The 21,917-nt window shown below is 35.3% G+C and overlaps 2 protein-coding genes across 2 annotated transcripts in view; both read left to right on the forward strand.

The window, feature by feature from the left end:
- Positions 1-5,205, forward strand: part of LOC129802023 (uncharacterized) — a 38,691-nt gene extending 33,486 nt beyond the window's left edge. Inside the window, exons 2-6 of the mRNA XM_055847560.1 lie at positions 796-951; positions 2,805-2,851; positions 2,964-3,057; positions 3,182-3,281; positions 4,930-5,205. Of these exons, the coding sequence (XP_055703535.1) occupies positions 796-951; positions 2,805-2,851; positions 2,964-3,057; positions 3,182-3,281; positions 4,930-5,204 (672 nt within the window). The 3' untranslated portion in view covers position 5,205. The remainder of the gene's footprint in view (positions 1-795; positions 952-2,804; positions 2,852-2,963; positions 3,058-3,181; positions 3,282-4,929) is intronic.
- A 5,097-nt stretch (positions 5,206-10,302) lies between these two features.
- LOC129802025 (uncharacterized) lies at positions 10,303-12,495 on the forward strand. The gene is made up of 4 exons (XM_055847563.1): positions 10,303-10,668; positions 10,967-11,149; positions 11,208-12,087; positions 12,144-12,495. Exons 1-4 carry the CDS (start codon positions 10,408-10,410, stop codon positions 12,410-12,412), a joined length of 1,593 nt encoding a protein of 530 aa, XP_055703538.1. The 5' UTR covers positions 10,303-10,407; the 3' UTR covers positions 12,413-12,495.
- The last annotated feature ends 9,422 nt before the right edge of the window (positions 12,496-21,917 follow it).

The following is a 21,917-nucleotide window of genomic DNA, read 5'->3' on the forward strand; positions in this document are numbered from 1 at the left end:
GTATAGTATTAATTTAGCCTTATAAAACTAATGATAAGCCCACATAAGCTTATGGCAGCTCACATTTTTTACAGGTTACCTCGCAATGCGTGCAACTCGGGGTGCTTGCAACTCGAAATACTTAAAAATTCGATTGTGAGTGGAATTTAGGGGGTAAAGATACGCATCGAGTTAATTTTATCCATTTTGGGTACAGAAGTATGAGTAAGATATTGAGTTAATTTTTTTAAAGAAATTTAATAAATAATCTTAAAATCTCATCTTATATTTTTTTATACGTAACATTCAATATAATTTAGGAATATGCTTCTTAAATATGGCACATATACTTAATTCTTCAATGATTTTTAAGACTGCTTATTAAAAATCTTACAAATCGCGACGTCTAATCAAATTATCACAAGGCAAATTTGTGCATTTTTAAAATATCGCATAGCATATCTAATCACCTTCAATTAAAAACCTTGAACTACTTTTACTCCACAAGATGTGATGAAGAGCAAGTTTATCTGTCGGCATCTTGAAGTGGAGAGTTTAAAGAGAATTTTCTCTAATTTCCCAAAGAAGCAATTTGACGTTATATTTGTCATCGTTAAATTATGGAAATATGGCATTTTATCTGTTTTGCTCCATTACCCAACATAATGACATTTTCACAGAGTACCTCCATCCCATTGTCACACAAAATTTCCTTTAGTTTACAATATAATAACAAGAGTGAGAAAAATAAAATGTATTTTGCTTTCCAAAAAAAGTCGTCTAATTAAATTTTTAAACTTAATTTATTTGTTATAGGATAAACTTCTTAATAAATTGGAAGAGAGTGAACCTGAACCCCCAACGTCACAAGACAATGAGTGCGTCATTTGTATTAATGCACGGGCCACGATGCAAACGTCTCCTTGTGGTCATCGGGTTGTCTGTCGCCGCTGCTTCGTGAAAACTATACAAGTAAGTTTATAATCAATGATATCTAATACAGTAGACTCTCTCAAATTCGGGCATATGGGACCGAAATGTCACCCGAATTAGAAAGAAATTCGGACAACAAACTTTTTGAAATGCAACAATTTTTTATTCATCTATACACATTGAGCTTACACACTCATATATATCGTAAATTGCATGAAAATCCCTTAATAATGCAAAATCATATCAAAAATAAGACAAACCATGCCAAATTTGAATTTGAATATTTGATTCATTTGATCATCACAAATCAAACTTGAAAAATGACAACAGATTTTTTTTTTCAAATGTAACTGATGCCCGAATTAAGAAGTAGCCCGATCTTAAAAGAGCCGAAATAGCGAGAGTCTACTGTATAATCTTAATTTTAATAGGTTAAAAAATGTTTGTAACTTGAAATGTAATATATTTTAGTTGTAAGTGAAAGGAGTGGCAAAGCGTCCCATGCTTTGTAAAATGCTCATAAATAGTTTAGGAGTAATACAATTGAATTTCGGATAAAAATTACTTATCCAGTAAGTATAAGCTATAGTGAACCGGTTCAAACCCGGTTCATAAGCGATTATAATCCGTTCAAACATATCAGCAGAAATTACAAAACCTTTCTAACGAGCGAAAAATCACGGACAAATCCCAGAGTAAACATATGGAGGGGGGGGAGGGGAGTTCTCCGACGGTCCCAAGTCCCAAGTGTCTATTTCTAATCGTTTGGCCTTTAGGCGTGGTAACGTCCGGACGGATGGATAAACAACGTTCTTTTTCAGAAATCGTCCAAAACGCAAAAATATGTCGCTAAAAGTGGATCCTAGTCAAAATTGGGGGGTGGGAGTTGTGGAAAATATAGGGATTATACTGCTCTCTCTGTAAAGTTCGAGCAGTAAAATTGAATGTAGGAAAATCTTTTTCTCTAAGATTCAATTCATAATTGGAATATATGTACACCATGTACACATTTCAAATTTCTTCGTAAATACATATTAATTTTAAATCATCCCCGTTGCCGCATACACCTCATCTATCAAGTATATAACTGCTTAATCAATGGTGTGCCTGTTTTAAATACGGATTACAAAAAGAATTCCTCCCAATTGAGTTCAAGACAAATAATAAAATTCAATTAGAAAATAAGTAAATTTTATCTGTAGAAATGAAAACTACCTAAATATACAACTTGACCCAGCGTAATTCTGGTTCCATGGTGTCCAAATAAAAAATTATTACGTTTTTGGTCAACAAAATATTCTATTTCAGTCAAATAATAACTCGAAATTGATCACAAATCTTTTAAGCTTAAGTTATGCGTGAGATTCCAAGTGGTTCATTTCTTTTAAATTTCCCCTTTCACAGAATATTTCATTATTTTTGAGCATTCAAAATTCATAATTCCCAATAAGTGAATAAATAACCATACATTTCGATATGCACAAAGTACACTATTTTACTTTATTTTATTATTTACAATATTAATTGTAATAAATTTTAATCACTTAAAAAAATTATTAAAAGTATCGCTTTTGTGATATTGAATGAGAGAAGTGAAAGTATAATATCTTCAAAGTATGTTTTTAAAATCGAAAGTTTTGGGAAATAACCGACAGTGTTTTACTTATTTTATGATCTCTATCAATTAAGTTATACACTTATGACAATGATGCGCTTCGTTACTCTATAGATTTTTTAATTACTTCCACAATAAACTTTTTTCACATGATTAATATTGTTAATTATATTATTAATAATAGGATGTTTGTTAATAATCTGACAACCCACTTTGGAGGAATTTAGCGAATTTCCCGATAGGAAGTTTGAGTACTGAATAATATTCTCCGTTCCAGAGTGCGGTGGCTCAGCGACTATTGCCGCTTCGCTGTGTTGTTTGTCGGTAAGTCTCTTAGTTAAAGCTAATTAAGGGTAAGAGTGACATTATAAGCTTTTAAAGATGATACAGAAAGGCAATACTCAAACATGTGTAATTCACTTGCCAATCCACGCAGAGCACGCATCAATCGATTGACTTCTGGTTCTGGGTCATGGAGACTTCAAGGATCAGCTTCGAGTTATTCAATGGGCAGCAGCAAAAGTTGGGGGGTTAGTTTATGAGGCACAACACTACATTTGCATCTTTTCATTTCACTTTGGAGTTTTATTTTACCAACATCACAATATACTTCTCTATGATATCAGTTATTTAAATTTAATTTGTTTTCTTCAGGTGTCTGGATCTGCAAGCTCTTATAGTATGACGACCAACCGTGTAGCTCAGTCTGCTAGCCTTTATTCAATGAGTTCAACAGGGTCATCGTGTCTGTCAGGTATGTTATGAAAGCCTTGCAATTAAATTCAACAATATGTGTAATTATGAAGGAATCACACCTAATCAATTAGGGGAAGTGGAACACCTTTGAAAGTGGGGCACCTTTTAAATTGGGATTCCTTTGTACAAGTTAATCAAATTTTAGAGTGTTGTAGTCCAATCCAGGACGTTTCCAAAATGGTGCGTAAGTGCGCTGTGGTTATAATAGAACCGGAGATATGAGGGGTCAAAGTTCACGAAATTCAAAAAATCATATCTCCGGTTTTATGTGACTGATTTTGATGAGTAAGGGCGCAAATGAAAGATCTCGCAAAATTCTAGAACTTTCTAGAACATTTTAACTTCGTGGGACCAACACCAGAGGCGCTACAGTCGAAAAACCAATTTCAATATCACAAATCCTCAATTATCTCGACACGTGCTTAACCGATTTTGATGATTACTTCGACATAATTGTAGAGGAGATTTGTGTCTACATTTCATCTATACATCATTTTTCGCTCAGATAATGCAATCTATCCGGTTGTGCCGTAAAAGTGTGAAAAAATTGACTTTTCCCATAATAACGCTTTGAAACCACTCATATGCCAATTTGAGTGCTTCTACTCGACCAAGACACTTAAAATAGGGTTTAAAATGAAAAGTCTCACAAAATACAACAATCCTTTAATATAGTTAAAGTTCTTCAAATGAACACTTGGGGCGCTCTAGTCGAAAAAACCAGTTCAGAAGCAAACAATGTCGATTATCTCGGCTTCTGATTAATCGATGAGATCAAGTTCTACAGCAAAATTATAGATAATATTGATAACATTGAGATAGAATAAAACCATACATACATACATACATACATACATACTGGCCTACATTTCACCCATATATCACTTTTCTGTCAGTCCATCCAAATCCTTGATATTTTGGTTTTAATATAAAATTTGTATAATTTCACGAATTTGATTTAATATAACTGAATGGCGTCCCCCAACTTCAGCTCTAAATCGAATTTGCGTACATTTCGAGTTAGCTCACATTAAGAATCTCACCTACATAAGCCGGTTAGGATTATCTGTCCCTTTACTACCATTTTTTCTTTATTTCAAAAAAAATTGAACAAAAAATGAGGATAATATAGCGCTTTAGTTTGTTGCATTTTTTTCAGCCACCCTGTATTTGTTTCATTTATAAATTTTCGGATGTCCTAAATACCTGTCGAGTCTTCTAATAAGGGGGGAGGTTCGGTCAGGGTTCGGGGACTCATAGTACTAAAGCCTAGGTCAGGAGTGACTGTCTGTACCGGTCACTGTTTTGTAAAGGGCGTTGTGTTCTTCAACGCAATTTCGAGTGACATGCGTAAATCAGCGGATGAGATTCGTCGGTTTTTCTGAAAATATTGTTCAAATTTGAGGAGTGGAAAATGTCAGATGTTCAAATTTGAGGAATTCAACTATAGTAAGAATTTCGTGTGTTTTCTTGATCTGAAGTCACCATACTGGGGCATATCATTGATCATTGAACTGGTCATTCACTGGTCAGTGAATCTAATTCGCAGGATGTGTATCATCAGTTAATACCCAGTACTAGGAAGAAGTTTTTTGTCTGAGTTATCCTTAGATCCGTTTAGAACAAACTTTATGACAATTTTTAAGGTGTCTCCAGTACATCTTCAAGCTCCGAAAACTCAGCCTCCTCAGCAATTTCTCTACACAGGCACAATAACAGTTGCCCAAGTGGTTGTCTTGGTGCCATTCCACGGAACCCAGCCTACTTGAATCGGCAAACAAAAGTTAATGCTACTGGAAAGGAGAGGGTATCTGATATAATGATACATTCACGCCTTCCAACCATTAAGGAGTTTAGAAGCCCAGCGCGCCGTCTCCCTACGCCATCACCTGTTCACACAACCAGCGCTCGACTGAGGTAAGATAGCCATATGCATATATATATATATATATATATATATATATATATATATATATATATATATATACACAGTAAAAAATCGTGTAAAAAAAATAACGTGTAATTTCCAAATTACCACTAAAAAAATTGTAAATTTTAATTTTTACCACTATTAAAATGGCAAATTTTGTGTAAAAAATAATTTGTGTAAAAATTTTCAGCGTGTAATTCAAAAATGTAATTTTACCATTATTAAAGTGGAACGGTGTCACTAAAAAAGTGGTAAATATTACACAGCGTGTAATATTTGAAAACGCGTAATGATAACGTGTAATATGTGTCCGTCATTTTCTTTTTCGAAGAAGAAGGAAGCACATTGAGATCGGGTGAGTATTATACCTAATTTTTTCCCTTTTCTGGTGTAAAATTTATCAAAAATTGTCAAATATCTCGAAGTACTATTAATATCTCTTCAAGAACTAAAGAATTTCAAGTAATATGTGAAATGGGAATCCATAAAAGATCAAAAATAGGAATTGTCATAACCCCATTTTTCTTCTGGCTTCTTCCGGTAATTGTCTTCGGTTTCTTTCGTCTTTGTGGCACTTCTTGTACTTAGAAGGCCTCTATGCCAATCCCTGTGGTCCATCTGTCAAACATTGAGATTTCAGAGTAATTTTGTGAAACAAAACCGTTTTGACAAGTCATTCTGCTGACACGCGTATTTCATTCTCAGGGTGGTACTTCTTGATTATCTTGCTCGTGGGGCGCTCCCCAGTCTCCAGAGGACCCTATGACAACCCTGAACGTGATACCTAAAAATTTAGGAAGATGTCGAAGTAACCTTAGTGCAAAATTTTCATATTTGTTTCACGATTGCAAATCTTTAGACGCACGGACTTTTTAACTCCCGGAATGTGCAATTTCCCTCGAATGTCTTGCCTTTGGGGTCCTCCTCAGTCTTCAGAGGATTTTATGACAACTCTAAACGTGAACTTTGAAGATTGTCAAGAGATTTGGTGATAGAATCTCGCAAATCCAAATCTTTTGACACCCGAGCATTTTACTTCCGAAACGTGTGATTTCCATTGTGTTTCTTGCCCGTGGGGCGCTCCTCGCTCTTCAGAGAGGTTCACAACAATCCACCCTGCAATCCTCAAAAGATCCAGGAAGATCATCCAGTGATTTTGTGATAGAATTTCGCAAATGGAAATCTTTTGCCACCGGAGCATTTCACTCCCGGAACGTGTGATTTCCGTTGTGTTTCTTGCCCGTGGGGCGCTCCTCGCTCTTCAGAGAGGTTCACAACAATCCACCTTGCAATCCCCAAAAGATCCAGGAAGATCATCCAGTGATTTTGTGATAGAATTTCGCAAATGGAAATCTTTTGCCACCGGAGCATTTCACTCCCGGAACGTGTGATTTCCGTTGTGTTTCTTGCCCGTGGGGCGCTCTTCGCTCTTCAGAGAGGTTCACAACAATCCACCTTGCAATCCCCAAAAGATCCAGGAAGATCATCCAGTGATTTTGTGATAGAATTTCGCAAATGGAAATCTTTTGCTACCGGAGCATTTCACTCCCGGAACGTGTGATTTCCGTTGTGTTTCTTGCCCGTGGGGCGCTCCTCGCCCTTCAGAGAGGTTCACAACAATCCACCCTGCAATCCCCAAAAGATCCAGGAAGATCATCCAGTGATTTTGTGATTGAATTTCGCAAATGGAAATCTTTTGCCACCGGAGCATTTCACTCCCGGAACGTGTGATTTCCGTTGTGTTTCTTGCCCGTGGGGCGCTCCTCGCTCTTCAGAGAGGTTCACAACAATCCACCCTGCAATCCCCAAAAGATCCAGGAAGATCATCCAGTAATTTTGTGATAAAATTTCGCAAATGGAAATCTTTTGCCACCAGAGCATTTTAATCCCGGAACGTGTGATTTCCGTTGTGTTTTTTGTGCGTGGGGCGCTCAACACTCCTCAAAGAGGTTTACAACAATCCACCTTGCAATCCCTAGAAGATCCAGGAAGATCATCCAGTGATTTTGTGATAGAATTTCGCAAATGTAAATCTTTTGCCACCCAAACATTTCACTCCCGAAACGTGTGATTTCTCTTGTGTTTCTTGTTTGTGGGGCACTTCTTAGTATTCAGAGGACTCTGTGACAACACTAAATGTGATTTTTAGAATATTCAAGAAGATCTCGAAGTAACAAGTGCAAATCTTTAGATTTAGACGAATGGATTTTTCACTATCGGAATGTATGATTTCCTTTTTTTCGCGTGAGGCGCTCCTCGTCTTCGAAGGATTATATAACAATACAACCTGTGATTGCCAGAAGATCAAGTAAGACTTTGAGAAGATTCTGTTATAAAATCTTTATTTGCGAGTGTCCCTTCCGAATTCCCTTTATTTGCGAGTGTGGAGGACAATTTTCAACTCAGAGAAAAAGACCTTCTCAGTTTCCCAAACCCTGCCTTTGTAGCTTATTACTTCAGTTAAATTTCTTCTTTAAATTTTGTAATATTTTCTATTATTTTGTAAAGTTTAATTTCTTAAAAACTATATTCATTTTTTTAAATTTTTATTTAACAGGTGTAATGTCTGACGAATATATCTGCAATATTCAGTACTGTTCTAAAGTATTCAGAACAAAGTTAAGGCTCACAAACCACCAGTATAGAATTCATTCAAACAAGGACTTATTTGCAAGAAATTTACAAGAATCATTTCAATGCGAAATTTGTGAAAAGACGTATTCAAGACATGAAATTATAGTACACGCAATATTGCATTTGAAAAGAAGGCAAGGTCTTAAATGCCCTTTTTATTTTGAGTGTGGCAAATATATGAGCTTCAAAAATGTGAATGTTTTTAGAGTCCATGTCGTAAGAAATCATAAAACGTTATCAAAAACTCAAACCGAAAATGTCACAAGCCTTTTTCCGCTATCAGAGTCTTATGAAGTCGTTCCTGACTTGGTAGAAGATACCGAAAATGCATCTCAGAACAATGATAATTCAAACATACGAGAGTTTTTTGATTCTTTTGTTTCGTTGCAAATGCAATTAAATATACCATCAAGTTCATTCAATACAATAATTAATTCCTTCTCCACAGTATATGAGTTAGACCAACATCAAAAGATTGAGGACCTTAAGAAGAAACTGGTAGAAAACGGTTTGAATATACACCAAATTGAGGAGATATGTAACAGTTTCAAATCTGAAAAGACATTGTTTGAAACATTATTCCATTCAGATTCAGGGTTATTACGGAGTGCATATTCTCGAAATAAGGAACTTTCAAAAAGTGACTGCCTCATAAAACCACATGAAGTGTTTTTAGGAACACGTGCAGATGGAAGTACCGCTACCTATATTTACATACCAATTCTAGAATTATTGTTCACTTTGTTTAAAAACAATTTCTTTCGGAATGAATACTTTTCATCTAAAAACACGAAAGATTCCTATTATCTTGATTTAAACGATGGCGAAATATGCAGATCAAATGCTTTTTGGGATCCTGCTTTGAAAAATATTCAACTTTTATTGTATCAAGATTCTTTCGAAGTATGTGACCCTTTGAAAAGTGCAAAGGCAAAGCACAAGTTGGTTGGGGTCTATATGTCTGTGGGAAATACACACAGGTCGCACCGAGCAAAAATTAATAACTTGCACTTGGTAGCTCTTTGCAAAGAGTCTGATTTCAAATATTTCAAGTCCAACATAATTTTTGAGAAGCTTGTAAACGATATTAAAATTTTAGAATCCGATGGAATAAATATTGAACATGAGAAGCAAAACTATAATTTGAAGGGGTCAATATTTGCGATTCTAGGAGACAACTTGGGCAGCCATCAAGTTGGAGGATATGTCGAAAATTTTTCTACGTCTATCTATTTTTGCAGATACTGCTATGTGACCAGATCTGAGTTCATTTCAAATCCGCATGTTATAGCTCCATTAAGAACAAGAGACTCACACATAATCGATTTAAATGAATTAACAGAGAATAAATCAAACAGTGTGAGAGGAGTAAAATTTGAAACCATTTTTAATGAACTAATGCATTATAATATTAATTCACCCGGTATGCCCCCGTGTATTGCCCATGATTTATTCGAAGGGATTATTGGAAAAGACATCTTGCTTATTTTTAAACATGCCGTCGCAATAAACTGGATAACATTCAAAAATATTACTTACAGTATCAAGTATTATTTTAAAATATTAAACTTAAAGGCTTCAATTTCTATAACGCCTAATTTTTCAAAGATTTCCGGTCGAGCATATGATATTTGGTGCCTAACCCAAATATTGCCGTTTATATTCACACCTCTGCATTCTAAAGTAGATTTTTCCACTGATCCATACATCAGAATGATAATTACTCTGAAGCATTTGGTTGATATTCTTGTTGCGCCACAAATATCTGAAACTCAAAGAGGTGAATTAAAATTATATATTTCAGAGTATATAGATTACAGGCATAGCTTGTTTTCGGAGCCTCTTAAACCAAAACACCATTATTTGAACCATTACACATATCTGATCAGACAGTTTGGTCCCTTAACTTCATTTTGGACGCTGAGGTTTGAGAGCAAGCATAAATATTTTAAGGATTGTGTAAATTCGGCTCGCAATTATAAAAATGTTGCCAAATTGTGCGGTGAGAAACACCAAAGGCATCAGTCCATATGGCTTAGTGACAACATGTGGAATAATGCAGTGCAAATTACTGCAAGAAAAAATGATATTAAGCCCTTAGAGTGTGAAGAAATTATATTGAGAAATGCAAAAGTCAACTATGAAAACGTATTTTTCACAAAATCGCTTACATTCCAAGGTATTACATTAAAAGCGGAACAATATGTATTTCTTGAAAGAGATTTATTTGGAGAAGCATATGTTATGAGAATTGATTTAATGGTTGTTTTGAAGACCTTTGATGATTTCTTACTGATTGGAATGAAGTTCAAAATATTTGAAAATCACGAAAATGGTCTAATATATTTAGAACAAGATCAAGGAAAAGTAATAAGAAAAATGGAAGATATTATTGATTTATCTCCTTTAAAACTTGTCACAATTAGTGGAATTAATTCACAAATTCTTTTTTCTAAGCATCGTTTGCCAAATCAATAAAAGCAAATATGTTTTTGTTAAAGATTCTAAGCTTGGGGGGATTTTTAGCCAATAAAGCCAAAGGAGCAGGATATAAACCATCATGAAGTGGTTTAAAATTTTTAACTGGGATCATACCATAAAAAGAATGGTGAAGTCAAAACCGACTCTAAGAGATCTAATCAGCGCTGCAAACAATAAATTTGAAAGAAACTTTATTTCCATTGTACTTTGTGGATGCGGAACACCGATAGAAGATGACGATTTCCTGGAAGAAATGCAATCAAACGAGATTTTGATTGCATTGGGAGAAGGAGAACATTGGATGCCACCTGAATTCTTTGAGCCTTCATGTTCATCTCGAGTAATATACTTTTCTATATTTACATAATTTAGTTATCTTATATTTATTTTTCTGATACTGATGATCTCTTTAATTAATTCGACTAACTTCAATGCCTGGTCTTTATGTTAAATTTCTCTATGAAGAAGTGAAAATAATATATATATTTTTTAAGTTTTGTTATTTTAATTTTCTTTTACATTTGTTTAAATCTGAATTAAGCCTTTAAGATAAATTATTATTAGTGAATTAAATTATAAGAACTTATGCAATGAGTGTTTCATAAATTTTTATCAGTAATTCAATTTGAAATTTTCAGATGCAACAAAATACAAGTATACCCAGTATCGCAACTGATTGTGGAAATGAAGGAAATAATCCAGTAGTTTTCCAGATGCCACAAGATTTTCTGGAATTGACAGAAATCTGTCCCGTCAGTAACACGGACCCAATATCAGAAGTTCCACCATCAAATGATGTGGAAGAGGACACAACTGAAAATGTAAGTTTATTTCCAAATAATATTTACTTTTTATATACAAGATTTTTATTTATTGTAGACTCCATCATCAGCACAAGTCAACGTCCAGTCGAAGAGGGCCATTCGCGAGTCCTTTAAGAATTTTGAAAATTTAAAAATTCCATACGATAAGATGGAGAAAGGCATCCTAAATGCCCTCAGGAAGAAACAAAAACTTAGCACACCTCAAATGAACGCTCTTGTTCATGCGGTTGTCATAGAAATAAGAAAGTCTGGGGTATACATTCCCCGAAGAATTTTTGATAATACTGCGATGCAAATGTGCAGGGAGTACCCTGACACATTTGTGGAAAAGGATGATGATGGTGAGCTTATTGGAGCGGGGTTCCTTGGATTAGCCGAAAAATTCCGGAACCGTAATAATTACTTAAACCGGCCACATATGGGGAAGTTCAATGATCAGAACTATCACAAAGAAGTGAAAAACTTGAGGAAGAATGTTAATTTAAGATGCGGTAATCTGAACAATGCTCCTGAACCAAATGATCAATATGGTCAGGAACGGGAAGCGATAAATAAGGGAGAAATGTCAATCCCGGAAATCGTCAGAAAGTGGCCTACTTTGAAAACCTTTGAAGGGGTGTGTAGCCACTTTACTGCGATCACTGGGTGCGATATTTCGCAACTTAAAACGAAAATGGCACAAAAAAAGGGCGTGATTGAGAAAGCATGCCACGTCCAGCCCTCGACAAATATCTTACGAGAACAAAACTCGTCTGACCCATCTGACTCATCTGCAATCGAAGAAAACCCACCTAATCAGTCACCAAGCAGGATAACAGAAAATGAGCCAAAAAGACTGTTAAAAATTATTGGTAAATACTTCAAGGAAAATGTCAACGCCATTTATCAAAGAAGTGAAGGAAATGGCAGTGCCGAATTATCTATTCGGGAAAATGGTAAATAGAATAAAAATCAATTTAGTTAAAAGTATTAATCATTTTTCTATCTGCAGATGAACCACCAAAATTCTCCATTTTATACGACAACGAGATACTGCAGGAAACAAATTGCTGTTGGGAAGCTTTCACGATGTATTTTGCAGATATATTTGTATTCTGCAAACTTTATCCTGTGGAAGCTTCCCAAACATTGGAATTCGTACAGAAGTATCTGTTAAAGTTGGATCCAGAGGGCACAAAATCCCGTAAAAGAAACACAAAATCGTTCAATTTGAGAGTGCTGAGCCTCATCAGGAAAATCCAGAAAAGTGCAACAACCTAAACGATCTCATCACATCCAAATGACTGAAATATTAATATTTTTGTATTGAATTTTGAAATTAAAAAAAATCTTGAGCTTAAAAATTAGACGTCTTTTAAATTACAATTTCATTTTTACACGCACGAAAAAGTACACGTTCTAGATTACACGAACAAAATTACACGTTCAAAAAATTACACGCTTAGAATTACACATTTTAAAAATTACACGGATCAAATTACACATTTGAAAAATTACACGCTCAAAAATACACGTTTTTTAAATTACACGTTTTCCAATATTACAACTATAATAGTGATGCAGAAAATTACCCACTATTTTAGTTGTAATATTTTTTTACTGTGTAGGGTAAAATAAGGTAATTTGGAACCATTTACAATTTGGGACATTTGAGATTTTCTCACTGTTTTAGAGAAAAGGAAGAAATCTGTTGCTATATTTCGACCGCAGATGAATAAAAGCTGAAGTCAAAGTGGGAAATTAGGTCTAATTTTTTCTAATAAGTCTCCTAAGCACTAAAATTAGACCGAATTTCCCACTTTGACTTTAGCTTGGAAGAAATCTGTTCCTTTTCTTCTTAAACGTTTTTTGAGAAGATCTTAAGTGTCCTAAGTTGTGAATAGTTCCAAATTACCTAATTTTACCCTACATCAAGATTTATTTTCCAAAATTTAGGAGTACATCTCAAATGGTTTTACAAATTGGTTCCCAATGTTAGGTAAATCTGCATAATTATTCTTGTATAATCCCGACAGGTGCATAATCCAGGGACCCTGTATATTCAGAAAGCAAAGCAAGCTCGTCTCCCTTACGACCATCGCTGTCTTACCATTTCCTCTAACCCTCGGCATAAATCTAATTTTCTAAAGGACTTTGAATCGGAGCTAAAGTCGAATATTTATATTTTAGCAGAGATTTTTTACAATCTCAGCTTTTGTGGTCACAGGTGAAATCCAACCTCGTCAGATCGGGCCCAAATTTTGGATTTACACATCTTAACACTCATAAAACACGAATATCATGTGTGCTAAAATCGGATTTTCGTGGACGTCCCGTCCGTTCGTCGTATAACAACTTCTGGAGAGAAAATGGAGATAGATATTGGCAAGCGGTTTTCGGCAAAGGTTATATATCGATGGGCCGCTAGAAATAGAGTGTCAGATCACCCCCCCTCCCTTACGCCATTTTATAATATCCCCAAATTTGTTTTTTTTTTCCAATAACTCAGCCCTATGGCATCGATCGATCTCAAATTTTAGTATGTTATAGCTGGCTTAAGACATTTCCATAAAAAAATTAAGCTCCCCCCCGAATCTTCTGACCCGAGCTAGAAGAGATCAAAAATTCAATTTTCTGGGCATATCTCCGATTCTTTATCGGAATTCGAAAACTTTGGTGTTTTGGAAAGCTTTCATGGAGTAGTACAACCGTTATGACAACCCAATTATAGAGAATCTCAGCGACTATAAACTTATCTTTGCTTATCACTGGCCATTTACACTGTTTTCTATTAACTAAACGAAATACCACAAAGGAATACATTTGAGTGTAGTGTTTTTCCCTGGTCTTCTTTTCCGTTTTCCATCTGAAACTGTGAGGAGATTTCAAAATTCCAATTTAGGTTCAATTCCAAATTGCCTTATTGTACCCTACGTAACCTACATTAATTTTTTTATAAATTATTACAAAACCGAATTTCGATAAGGTAGAAATAGATATTGATGGGTTATGATGATGTCGGTGTTTGAGTGGTTTGAGTTTTAGATACTTTTTTGGCATGTTTAATTAAAACCAGGACATAACAGGACTTTGAGAGTAAGTTTTTTTCCTGAAAACTCTCAGCCTGTACCCGGGCAGGGTGTCTCCACCGGGGCGTCTGAAATTGAATTAAGTCAAGCATCTTTTAGCCCCTTCTGTTGCATGATTGATTGATTGCCAAAGCAGGGCAGTGGGTGGTGTTTGGAACCTTCATCAATTTTTAATTATACTGCCCGCCACGAGGGATGTACTCGAGGGTAAATTGTGTGTCAAAGTGGCGTTAACCCTTTTCACATTTTTTTCCTCGACATTCACTTAAGAGGGGGTTGATCTATCTTTTCCTCACACCCTCTGAAAGATCTTATTCTTGGCACTCAGTGGCGTCTGTAGCATGCAGACGCGGAGGATGGCGTTTGAAGTTGCCCAGATTAAAAATGTGACGCATAAGAAAATTGAAAATAATGGAAATGACACTTTAATCATAGTGTAGCACTCCTCTTTCCATCAGTGTCGCCTCCTTTTAAGCAACACGAGATCCCGAACCTCTGACTCAATGGGGGTTGCGTCTCCATGGCCCGAAAATAAAGAGGGCACGAAGTGCGAACTAACGAGTGGCGGATGTTATACTTCTTATTTTTTGTGCTCTTCTGCCAACACTTCTTGCACATTTTTTTTGGACGTTTAATCTTCTTGGTTCTTTAGCTCCTCATCTTGTCTCTTCACCATTCTTCATATTGTGATTAAGCATAGAGGTTTGAATTGATGGAGCAGCAGTACCAGATGCTGAAAATTATATTGACCACAGAACCATCTTCCTTTGGGACTTGCTGTTCTTTGTAGGCAATCTCTGTGGTTTTTAGTGTTCTCGTCTGTGCCTCATCTTCTTTTGACACTTCTTACACTTTCGTCAGAATGGTGGGTAATATTTAATTTTCCCAGTATCGTCAGTCCTTCCAACCCTTGTCAAGGATTTCGGTTTTTAAATAACAATTTTCTCCTGACGTCTCTAATTATCATGATATTTATGATTTAAAACCGAAAACCACGCAACGAGATCACCAATTTACGCTTTTTCTTCTTTTTGCTTGTTTGAGTCTGTAAGAAAAATACCTTTGCATGGAAATTTTATGCTTCAGGTCAAAAATTTCTGATCCAATTAAATGGAGATTTTTCTGTTGAGAATTTCCTTTTTTATTTTGGGAATTGCGGCGAGAAATATTTTCTGCGTGACACTCCCCTTGATCAGGGGTTTTCGGTCAAACCAGAAACTAGTCATTACCACCATTCACCCCTCGTCATTCGCTCATTATTGTGTCGTATACAATTTAGGATCTCTCGACGGTGTCTCTGGATCACCCTAGACTTTTTGCTGTTATTCCACTTTTTTGCCATAGACTGTAATTATTTTGGCACTATTTCCCATCAAAAGACATTATTAGTAGAATTGGGGAGAAAAAAAGTCAATGTATTTCAGAGGGAAACAATAACCGAAAACGATATTTTTGGATGATTTATTTCCGGCTCTACTTTCACGATTTAGAAGTTGAAAATAAGCTCAGTTCTTTTGCAAGGTAATAATAATGTTAAAATATCAGATGGTTTCCCAAATGATAAATCACGTGTAAAACGTGTGATTATTGTGTTGGCCACCTATTATTAAAAAAATCAACGCAATCCGCAACACCAGAATCTTCAAAGAAACTTTCTTCCAATAAAAGATAATTGACTCCTTAACCCTTCGTGTTCTAAATTATAAAAAGCACATCGAACCATAGTTCTCTTTAACACTAAATAATGAAGCTCAATTGAGTAAAAAAAACCACCCATTTAGTGCTTCATAAATAAAATTATTGGAAGATCCCGGCACGTAATTTGAGAGTATTAATCGGAAAAAATGAGTCTCTGAAAAAAAGGGGATTCAGTGCTAGAAAGGATTAAATGGAGGGTGAGTGATATGATTAAACCCCTTATTGAGAGAGTCATACAATCAATCTCTTTGTTGTGTAAATTAAATGAATTTGTGCGATGCATTTGGCAACATGAGGACTTTCCGGGGTGAAAAGTCCCCCTCCTGAGATTTTCCATCCCCACAAAAGGACAGATGGCAAGAGCTCGCATGATGCTTCATTGTGTGACCAGATCTTTTTATCCACAAATGATCACCGCATCGCGAATGAATATAAAATTTGCCGAATTAGAGGGATGTTCTGCTAGAGAGGACATGTTGTTGGGTGGAAAATGAGGGGTTGGCTTTTGCATGAAAAACGAGAATGTATGGCAATTGTTTACCCATCACAGTGTCAATATTATACGTCACTTTGTGTAATTGAATCATTTTCGAGAGGATAGTCTGTCTGTGAGATATCTCACCATTGATGGAATTTTTCAAAAGGGGGCCAACCAGTACATACAGCCCCTGTATTTCATGGAAAAGGCTCTGAGAGCACTCAGAAATTGTGGCAATTCTATGCAAAGCGAAATCAATTCTAAAATTTAAACAGTACGAAGTTCGAACTACACTTGGTACAATATGTATTGTGTCAAAACTGTGCTTAAAATAAACACTTACTAGTACAATCCTAGTCTTGTGTAATAAAAAACCGCATTATCAAAATGAGTTAACTTTTACATTTACGAACAGAGTTTAAGAATTTTACTACACACTTTCTGCATTTAATCGAGATTTGAAAAAATATGTTTTATAAACATAATATTTTTCACAGCTCGAATTCTTAGAAAAAGAACTAACATGTTTCAAAAATGCAATCATAAGTTAGCAAATTTATTAATCAAAATAGTTAAAATATCTGTAACTCGGTGAATGGGCTCCAATTAGAGATTAGTTTTTTAAATTCTTTATCGGCCTATTTGTAAGTGAAGAGTTAAAACCTACAAAATTATATTAAATTAAAAATAATAAATTAAAGTAATAATTAATAATTATTAAAATTATTATTGAAATTACACAAAATTAAATTTTATCAATAATTATATTTTGTTAAATTAAATCACGAATTAAATTTTGTTCCCAAAATTCAATTTCTAATGTATCAATATATAATGCATTTCGAGTTTTACAATTAAAAATACTATACTACACAAGGCAATACATACAAAGTATCTTGTAAAGAATCTTAGCTACTATAAGTGTATCAATTCGTTTTTAAATGTAATTATTTAAGGAGTTACGTGGGTAGCGCATTCTAAGAAAAAACAGCATATTTCAAAATTACAAAAAATTTAATTTGAGCCCTTAAGCATATAATATAAAAGTATAACATTTTAAATATATACTTTTTTCTGAAACTTTTATTTCAATATTTTAAAAATTCAGCCGTTGGGACTTAATTTTTGGAGACTGTTTTTGAAAAATTACATAGTTTCGGTGGACTAGATTTCTCAGAGTCTAATAGGGGAATGGTGGCATGATTCGCACAACGTAAACCTTCAAACAACGCCACAATTTTCTCTTTGTTTACAAGAGATAGTTCGTCATTTCTTAGCTATAAGATAGATAATTATTAAGTTCATGAGACGAGATGAGAAATGGTAAGTCAGCTCTTTGAAAATGAAGAGAAACTTCACATCGCTGAAGGTTCACTCTGTGCGAACCATGCCTAGATTCCCCTATCAAAAAACTAAGTATTTTCTATTAGTTGATGAATTGAACTCGTATTTGAACTGTAGATTTTTTATCCTGACAACAACTTATTTTACAAGACAAAACATGGTGTAAAATACACCGAAACATTTTTTTGTATAAAATTCTGGCAAAAATTCAAATTTTATTTAAATAAACGCTTCATTACCGATTCACAACCGATTTGTACCGACTTACAAATCACTCAAAATATTTCCCAAAATACACCTCAGGAGTAGTTTAATTGAATTTCGTATAAAAAATTATGTATCGGTAACGAACCGGTTCATTATGGATTCAAAATCGATTGGAACTGGTTCCGCCTTATCGGAAATTCCAAGACCTTTCCAACGATCTCAAACTAGTGTCTCTAGTGTCTTTTTGACTTTTGACCTTGAAAAATCGTTATTAGGATTATTCAACGGTATTTTCGTCTAAGGACGAAATGTCCGCCTGGGTAATCTCTAAAACATATCAAAAAATGAAAAAAAAATTGCACAACGCGTTTTCGAGTAATCCCAAAAAAACATGGTTTTGGTGGTGAGCGGGAGGGTTGGGGGGGGGGGGGGGAATAAGAGGCGTGTTAACGATCCTTGGGTCGATTTATGAGGGGTCCCTCGATGGTCCCAAGTCGCTATCTACTAACCGTTTGGCCTCTAGAGCTGGCAACAGCCGGACGGACAGACCGACAGAAGGACAAAAAACGTGACGACATTTCTCAGAAATCGTCTGAAACGTGAGGATTTCTTGGCAAAAGTGGTCTCCAGGGGGTGAAAGGTGGAGATTTTGGGGGGTGGAAAAATCGAGGGATTATATACATATACTGCTCTGACCATAGAATTAGAGCAGTAAAATAAATCTAGCGTTTAAGTACGAATGTACCTCATCAGCTAATAATAAATATTTAGTTTTAAGATTTCTGATGAATACATTCTGAGAAATCTTGTCCACGAAAAACCATGTTTTTTCAAAATAAAGGGACAGATAATCCTAACCGGCTTATGTAGGTGAGATTCTTAACGTGAGCTAACTCGGAGTCCATGCAAATTCGATTTGGAGTTGAAGTTGGGAGACGCCATTCAGTTATCTTGAATCAAATTCGTGAAATTATACAAATTTTGTATTTAAACCAAAATATCAAGGATTTGGATGAACTGGCACAAAAGTGATATATGGGTGAAATGTAGACCAGAATGTACTCTATAATTTTCCTATAGAACATGATCTCATCGATTACTCAGAAGCCAAGATAAGCGAGGTTTTTTGTTTCTTAACTTGTTTTTTTCATCCAAAGTGCCCCAAGTAGTCATTTGTTGAACTTCAGCTATATCAAAGAATTGTTGTATTTTGCGGGGACTTTCCATTTAAACCCTATTTTAAGTGTCTTTGTGGAGTAGAGGGCAGTCAAATTGGCATCTGAGTGATTTCAAAGCGTTATTATTGGAAAAATCAATTTTTTCACACTTAAACGGCAAAATCGGAGTGATAGCGTAGCCTGATCGGAAAATGATGTATGGACGAAATGTAGAGACAAATGTGCTCTACAATTATGTTGAAGTAATCATCAAAATCGGTTCAGCGACAGTCGAGATAATTGAGGTTATGTGATATTGAAATTGGTTTTTCGACTGTGGCGCCCCTGGTGTTGGTCCCACGAAGTTCAAATATTCTAGAAAGTTGTAGCATTTGGTAAGATCTTTCGTTTAAGCCCTCATTCATCAAAATCGGTCACATAGAACCGGAGATATGATTTTTTGAATTTCGTGAACTTTGACCCCTCATATCTCCGGTTCTATTGAAACCACAGCGCACATACGCACCATTTTGGAAACGTCCTAGACTGGACTACAACATACTAAAATTTCATTAACTTGCACAATGCCGTTTTTGAGAAAAGTGACTTTGAATTTCGATGAATTTTGACGCTATCACAGCGCCACCTGTGGTGACTTTTTGAACTTCCATCTGAAAGTGCTCATTGAGACGAAACCAAAAAGGTAAAATTTAGGTCGCTATGTTAATTAGAACCGGAGATAGAGGCCGGTCAATGTTCGAACTTTGACCCCTTATAGCTCGGGTCAGGGGTTTTAGATCGACTTAAGGTTTTTTTTGTTGATAGGTATAATCAACGGCTACAACATACTAAAATTTCAGCCCGATGCACAATGGGATTTTTGAGTTATTTAACTTATAAGATTTAAAAATTTTCTTTTTAAAAAAAGCGCCCCTAGCGGTGGTTTTATGAACTTGTGATGTTAGAAGGGGAAGTGGCATTTTACGAGAGCTTTCCAAAAAGCCCTCACTTTTAAATTCTGACAATTAGAACCGGAGTTATGGCCATTTTAAGAAATTTTTTTTGGACCCTTATAGCTCGGGTCAGGGGGGTCTGGGGACCTTAAGTTTGGTATTGATGGAAAGCTCTAAGGCCCAGCTATAACATACTAAAATTTGAGCCCGCTCGATGCCATAGGGGCGGAGCTATTGAGAAAACAAAAAAAGGGGGGTCTTCAAAATGGCGGAAGGAGGGGTGGGGGGTGGGGGGTCAATGCACCAAGTTGCAATTTTCACCCGATATATAACCTTTGCCGAAAACCGCAAGTCGATATCTTTTTTAGTTTAGGAGCTATTAAGCTCCAAAGAGCGGCCGGGCCGGCCGCGCCGGCCGGGAACGTAAAATAGCCATATATATATTCGTGATCAGGAAGTGGCGAAACACATTTTGGCCAAGTTTGAGGTCGATCGGACGACATGAAATTTTGTTAGGATTATAGTAGGTGAGATTGTTAAGAATCTCACCTAATATCCGAAAATTAAGTCCCAAAAATTTTTAAATGAAAAATTCAGAAAATATAGTTTGAATGTTGTACTTTTATTTGCTTAAGAACTCAAATAAAAATGAAAATTGTTTATGTGGAAAACAAAATTTGAGAAAATATGATGTTTTCCCATGTTTTCCAGTCTTTTTGTTCCACGTAACCCCTTGTATATTAAGAGATATTTATTAAAGTTATCAGGAAAAGGGGGTAACAAAGCGTTCCATTAGTAGGGTGGTGTCAGCACTTCTCGCCAGTGACCCACTTCTCGCCATCTATAGTTAAATCGAAGAAAAATCATATAATATGAGTAATAAAAAGGATATCAGGAAGAAAAAGCAACACTAAATATACTTTTTAATAATATTGTCCAACATTAATTGAGTTTGGACCTTTTCAAGTGGGTGGCGAGAAGTGGTTATTTTTGAATTTTTAATAAAAATATATTTTTTAAGTAATCCACCGATAAATTAAGGGACTATTGGTCTGATATATCTATAGATAACATATCTAAGTAACTTTGTGTCAAATTTAAGTTACTTTATAATTAGGATTTAAAAATTATAATTAAATTAATTTCAATTCTTCCTAAAAGTGGCGATAAGTGGTTACTCCACCCTAAGATCACTCTAAATAGCTTAGGAGTGATACAATTGATTTTAGAATAAAAATTATTTATTGGTCCACAACCGGATCATTTGCGGTTAATAAACAAAAAAAACCGATTCAAAATTATGAGTATTTCCAATAATTTTCCAATAAGCCCAAATACGATACCATATTTGGTTGAGATATTCGATCTCTAGAACCATTTTAAATTTTGGCCTTGAAGGGTATTTTCGTATAAGGACGAAATGTTCACTTGGGTAATCTATAAAACATATGAGACGCTCAGAGCAGAGGTGGTCTCCTTTGTATGCATTTCCCGCATTAAAACAGTCCACTTCTGCTTTGAGCGTCTCATACCCAAAAATGATAAACATTACACGATACGTTTTTGAGCTATCACCAAAAAAACATGGTTTTAGAAGGGATGGTGAGGTGTGGTGTAGATGGAAAAATGAGGAGCATTTTAATGATGACTTCTGAGGTAACCTGAAGGTCCTAAGTTTCTATCTCTAACCGTTTGGGCGGTTTAGTCTGAAGTCTTGGTAATGGCTGGAAAAAATTCTATTAAAAAAACGACCCCGTAGGGGGTAAGATGTCTCAAAATCTATATCTCAAAATCGAAGGATCCATATCTTTGTGGAGTTCGAGAAATAATAGTTACATGTCATTTCAAAGGCTTTTCTAA

The sequence above is a fragment of the Phlebotomus papatasi genome, chromosome 2 (assembly GCF_024763615.1).
Source record: "Phlebotomus papatasi isolate M1 chromosome 2, Ppap_2.1, whole genome shotgun sequence".
NCBI classification, from domain to species: domain Eukaryota; kingdom Metazoa; phylum Arthropoda; class Insecta; order Diptera; family Psychodidae; genus Phlebotomus; species Phlebotomus papatasi.